At 45.0% G+C, this 6,169-nt stretch overlaps 2 protein-coding genes across 2 annotated transcripts in view; one reads left to right on the forward strand and one right to left on the reverse strand.

Annotated features, from left to right (window-relative positions):
• T265_05533 (hypothetical protein) overlaps window positions 1–1,150 on the forward strand; it is a gene marked incomplete at both ends in the record, with an annotated part of 15,118 nt that extends 13,968 nt beyond the window's left edge. Inside the window, one exon of the mRNA XM_009170567.1 lies at window positions 1,061–1,150. Within this exon, the coding sequence (XP_009168831.1) occupies window positions 1,061–1,150 (90 nt within the window). The remainder of the gene's footprint in view (window positions 1–1,060) is intronic.
• Window positions 1,151–3,203: 2,053 nt separating this feature from the next.
• The window catches only part of T265_05535 (hypothetical protein), a gene marked incomplete at both ends in the record, with an annotated part of 143,346 nt that continues 140,380 nt past the window's right edge, over window positions 3,204–6,169 (reverse strand). Inside the window, 4 exons of the mRNA XM_009170569.1 lie at window positions 3,204–3,352; window positions 3,585–3,691; window positions 4,078–4,245; window positions 4,896–4,986. Coding sequence (XP_009168833.1) covers window positions 3,204–3,352; window positions 3,585–3,691; window positions 4,078–4,245; window positions 4,896–4,986 — 515 coding nt within the window. The remainder of the gene's footprint in view (window positions 3,353–3,584; window positions 3,692–4,077; window positions 4,246–4,895; window positions 4,987–6,169) is intronic.

Raw genomic sequence — 6,169 nt, forward strand, 5'->3', positions numbered from 1 at the left:
TTTCCTTCTCGCTCTTCCGCTGATTAACTACAAACTAGCATTTGATGCCACGAGCCTCGTGGTGTCCGTCTACACCCATGGAACGAACGTCCTTGTCTAAAGCCGCTATTTAGACGAGTTCTGACAGTCGTTCTCACTTACAACACATCCGGAATGCTACTAAGATCCTTTTGGCTAAACTGACTCATTTTATTCCCGTTTTTCATCGATGCAGGTTGACCACTTTGGAATTGGTTTGCTCAAAAAGGCTGTGTACAACGACTCTTTTAAGATTTGACATATGGGTTTCATCTGGCCATCACCAGCGAAACAACCAACGCCTGTTTCGGTCCTGCTGAAACTCATCATCGATTCGATCTGGACCACATTTGATGAGTTTAGACTGAAGTGTTTCTTAGAGCTCTCGATGATTCATGAACGTATCACAGGTTTCGCTTGTCATTCTGTTCACCGAGCTTGTTAGTTCGATTGCAAACGTTTCATGACCAACCGAAGTGAAACCGTCAGTTTGAGGTTGAGTTGGCCAGTTACTCCTCCTCTTCTTCCTCACTCAACCCCGCACTGATCATGTCACCCAGATCGATCATGAAATGTTTGCAATCCAACTGCCAGGGGGCGAGATGGCCCAAGTGGTTAGAGCGCGAATTTACTGACCGGAAGGTCCGTGGTTCGAACTCGATCTCTGCCTCTCGACTTCCCTTGCCTAGGCTGGGGCAATCTGGCAGTATCCCAGCCCTCGTGCCTCCTTCGTGTGGCATGACAGCTAGGCACCAAAAGGGTGCTACAGCTGAACGTTTCTATTCTAACTGCCAGGCTCGGCGAACAGCCAAGCGGCGTACCAGAGGTGGCTTTTTTCCGCAACATCGCTCTATCATAGGTTTTCCTTATCGGGTAGCACTCAAGTTAGCATACACACATTGGAAATGGCCAAAACCATCTCCTCCAAGTGTTTGTTAGTTGTAGGCTATTTTTAAGAAATAGGTAGTATTGGGCCAACCAATTCTTTTTGCAGTTTCTTATGAAAATATCAGTCGTTCACGCTAGCATTCCTTCATTTCAGGAGAAACGCCCCCGGTATGGATGGGTTGTACTTCCACTTTTTCCCCATTTTGTAAATAAATTCCCTTTTTTCTTGCGCATTATTCATTGATTTGGTTTGGCGTTTCGTAATGGGTCCCCGGCACACGCGGTGCTTCATTGGTAATTTGTTTTTCCTGCTCACAAAGTTTGCAATAGTGGCTTTCTGATGTTGGAGACTGAGCTGTGCGTGTTGGTACTCTCGATTGAGGTATGCAGGAGTTTCGTAGGTTGGGCCCACGTAATATCTTCGAGGTGGCTCAAGTGGTCAGAGCGCGAATTTACTGATCCGAAGGTCCGTGGTTCGAACCCGACCTCTACCTCTCGACTTCCCCTGTCTAGGCTTGGGCAATCTAGCAGTATTCCAGCCCTCATGCTTCCCTCGGGTGGCATGGCAAAATGGTGTTACAGATAAATGATTATCTTATCTTCTCTTATCCAGGATACAAGTGTTCATTGGATGTATTTCAACTAATCAATTACCCACCTGTTCCTAGCCAACGTTCAGCCTAAATAAACCACGCAAAAGCCCTTTGCACATGCAATCGAGTTGCCGAGTATTGAGTCGACCCGGGTCTACCGTACATTGACAGCTTTTCCGGAGCAGCTACGTTCGGCCGGCGCCTTTGGGATACTTTCCCGATTATCTTTTTCTGTTCCGGAAGCGATATTGAGCGCTAATTTTAAGCAATGTTGTCTCTACTTTCCCTGTTTATAAACCACGTATACTGTCTTAGCATACTGCATAGCATGAGGACAATTTCTACAAAAACTGGAATCAGGTTGAAACAACCTATACAGAGGTCGACTTCAGATGAGGTCAGAGGGCGGCGGGCGGGGTCTTCGTGAAGCTAGTTGTGCGGCTGTGCTTATTATGTCGGTGAACCATTCACTCCCTGCCTGTTCTCTTAGCCTCACCAGTTAATTCCATCCAACGTGGATGGAATGTAGACAAAATTTATTCATCAGTCCCTTCTCATAGCCAACCGGTTTCTCACACTTAAAGTAATCCGTTTTGAATGGTTCTTTGCCGCCATGGAATTCGCTTTAATTGCGTTTTTAACTGCATCTTGATTGGTGGATGTGTTAGTCACACAAAATTATTCAACCACAAAAAATCGGAATGTGAAAAGTAAACAGATTTCCGGATCCTAATGTTGCATTTACTCTTCAAGCTTCTCAGGAGATGAGTCGTTTTTCATACACACGTATTAGTCAAGAAGAAGCGTCTAACAGGCTTCAGATACCTTTGACATTACGCTGCCTGGGGTCTCCTGAAAGTCGACCCAATCGATAGACTCACTCGTTGCGGTCACTGGATTCTCGTTCGGGGCGTTGAACTAATCGCCCGTCTTCCACGCGTGAACACATTTCCACCTCTTTTGACGCTAATCTAGGTGTCTGACATGACTCATATTTCAGATGTCCGGATTTCCAAACTAAGGAGTGAAGCTGTAGTTCCCTACTGGTCCTCTGTTGTATGAAACTCCTTTAGTACTGCGCCGGGTCAGATGTAGAACGGCTGCAGCGAGGCATTACTATACCTACTTTTGAGATAACAAGGTTTTCATTGCATGCACCGCTGACTTGAAGTTTGGCTGTATGTTAGCTTTCAGTGGTCCTTGACATAGAGCCGTGTTCATCATGTGGTTATATGCCATTTGGGTGGAAGGAAATCGAGCTGTGTGTGTATAATATATTTATTTCGCCTTTCTCGGAAGCCTATACGCTAGAAAATGTGTACAAGAGGTCATTCACGAATAAGGAAATCAATGTCATTGGCGCGAGATTTGGATAGATGTATTGTTTGGCGACCGGGGGGGGGGGGCATACAAATATCCGATAACTATCCGTAGTTTATGGAGTAAAATGAAACAACTCTCAGAACTGTAATCGTTGTTGAACTCGAAGGAAAATGCATTAAAGGAAGAAGGAGAAAAAATACTAATGTCAGTGGTATCAGTAGGAATAATCGTGAAACCAAGCAAAGTTGTTTTGAGATATGTATGTTTGCATATGTGTGTGTGTACAACGGAGGGTTCTGGCTTGCTCACTGTTCTGCTTGCCAAGTGAACGCTTGTTCCTCAGCAACAAGAAGCTCAGGCGGTGGGGGAGGTTGGGCTCTGTCAACTGCAGGACATGATGGGACCGCGGATTTCGAAAGCTGAGGTGAGCATGTGCACTTTCTGCTCGTTTAGAAACATGTCTCCAATACAACCGGTAAAATTATGTTGATATTCCCACGGAATGCCTGTAATGTTTAGCATGGCACCACCTGAAACATAGAGAGAAACCATTAGACTCCAGAGAATTATCGCAGTATCTGTTGCTACGTTTGCCATTCCAATAAAACCGAATCGATCGGTTCCGATTTTTATCCTGACCTGCAAGGAACTCTTGGAAACCGTAATAGTAAGTACTAATGGGTAACATGGCAGTGAGGGCGAGATGGTTCAGTGGTTAGAAGGCGAATTCACTGACCAGAAGGTCCGTCGTTCGAACCCGACCTATGCATCTCGGCTTCTTCTGTCTAGGTCTTGGCAACTTGACATTATCACAGCCCTCGTGCTTCCTTCGGCTGACGTGGCAGCTAGGCACTGAAAGGGTGCTACAGCTGAACAATTATCTTTTCATTTTTTTTATATTAGCCTTCTTGCTTCCTTCGGAACCAAAGTCAATTCTTACTTTTATTGTCTCATCTGTAATTGAAGTGGTTTATTGACGTTATATTCAGTCCACATACAAGTACACTTCTCTGCTGACAGCACATCCGTAGCCGAAGGTCCTGGCTCGACCTTCTCGATTTTACTGAGATATATTGAGTGTTTATCCAAGAAAGGATGCCGCAGCAACGGCATAGTGTTCTTCGAGTTTTCTGGCAGTTAGGCACCATAATCATCATCATTGTCAGCTGTAAGAACCGCGTACTTGTCCTACAGGGGTTTTAGCTGCCGCAGTTTCGTTCCCCCGATGATTTGGGGAAGTGGAGTAGTTAGCTACGCATTGGAGGCGGTAGCTGATAAATTGGTGCGTAAATACTGTACTGTCAAGTGGGGGGAATTGGGAAGGGAGCTATGCAGTGAAGGCAATAGCTTGGATGCATGAGCACCATTGAGGGGCGCGACTGGACCATGTCTGACAGTGTCTCTAACCATTGATGTGGCCCGTCTCGGGGTCCACCAAAACTTCTGTAATTCATTGAAGTAGATATCATTCCTTATGTGTGGAATACGGGTAAAACCAAGTATTTTTTTAATCGACGATGATAAGAACGCTTGTGTCGAAGAGTTGGGAGAGTTGTTTTAAGAGCACCTTTCAGATTTTCCGAAGATATATGACTTTGCCATAGAGTTACCAATGAACACGGTGCATATATGCCAACCTTTCAACAGTTCTCAAACCGTTCTGCTTGATTACTCGGAAAGTTGACGGATTAATCTCGTGCGCTTCGTGTCCATTGGGTTCAGGATGGAGACACTGATTGTCGTCTGGTGCTCGGACACCCGTTCATGTAGCACCTCAACAGGGGGTGCACGCACTTTTGGGCATTTTAGTGCTTGTTATGGGTTTTACTTATCGGTGCGTCCAAAGAGGCAAACGTTGTTGTGATCGTAAAACGTTTGGATTGCGCAAAATACAACACTAAACGGACCTCAGCAACCAAGAGTGATATTTTCAACAAGGAACTTGAAATCCACATGATTGTCTAGGTTAGCAGCGAGGGCTTTCCTCTCAAAAGTTCGAAAGGAGGTGCTTGTACTGTGAAACAATCGATCCCGAGGAAGAAAAAACTACCGCATTTACTCACCCATCAGTACGTAGTTGTCCCGATGCATGCTCTGAGATGGAATAGAGAATTCACCGGAAGCCATTTGATGATCGACAATGAGTGTTGCTCTTCTGCCGCTCCTGTTGAAGAATTGCAAGGGGTCGAACAGATTCGTCGTTGATTGTACTACAAGACTAAACTGGGTCTAAGAGGGGGCAAACATGTCTCGAATAGTACAAAGTCGAGGTTGCTCTACCTACGTAATGACTCATTCAATTTACTAAATTCCCCTTTGTAACTTGATCTTCTGTTTGTGTGATTGGTTTTATACGTTAAAAGAAATGTTTGGCCCTCACGGACATTAGCTCAAAATAAAACTACAGGTCATAGGAGCTCTTGCTGCAAAATCGATCACCCAGAACCTGAGTTAAAAAGTTTTAGCTCCATATGTGCTCGAATAATGAAGAGATGGACCCCAGTATTATGCTAGTTTTGTTAGTTGTAGCTGTGCGTAGTCTGCAAGTAGCTCGGTAGTCAAGGAGCGAACTTATTGACCTCATGTTCTGTGGTTCGAACCCAAACCCGGCATCTGGCTGCTCGTCTTCATGATTGGGCAACCGTCGTGTTTCCTTCGGTTAGGATGGCAGCTATGCACCGATTGAGTGACACATCTGAACAATCAATATTATTACTTTGGTTAGCTGAGCACCCATTTTGAGACATTCAAGAAGCCGGCCCATGATCCGATGGAAGCGGAATCTGGGGAGAGTAAAGAGTACATCTGAACAATCAACTTTGGTTAGCTGAGCACCCAGTTTGAGACATTCAAGAACCCGGCTCATGATCGAATGGAAGCGGAATCTGGGGAGAGTAAAGAGGATGATTGGCTTCACTGGGACTGTTTGGGTTGAATCCTATTTCCGTCATGTAGCCAATGGAACAGAATTGCGTATCCAAACGGACTAGTCCTGCTTTAGTCCTATGAACTGTTTGGCATGTGTCAAATCTGGGAAGCGTCTTTGAAAAATCCAGGTTTCCAAAAATGAAAATAAGACTGTTGGGATGCGTGGAATATCAGTCCTATCAGCGGATTTTTATGACTGTATTGAATTTATGAGCGGTTCGGTGCTCGAAGTGAATCAATTGACCACTAGGTTAAGAGAGCTTTTAAAACTAAAAGCCAATCACATATGACAGATAGATTCTCAGCGTTAGCACTTCGTTTGTTTGTAAGGCCCACTCCTCGCAACACCGACTGGTGGACGATTATTCCAAAAGAAATCAGAACATAAGGTTGACGGAAACTCGGGGACTGGGGCCTAC

The sequence above is a fragment of the Opisthorchis viverrini genome, assembly GCF_000715545.1.
Source record: "Opisthorchis viverrini unplaced genomic scaffold opera_v5_102, whole genome shotgun sequence".
Taxonomy (NCBI): Eukaryota; Metazoa; Platyhelminthes; class Trematoda; order Opisthorchiida; family Opisthorchiidae; genus Opisthorchis; species Opisthorchis viverrini.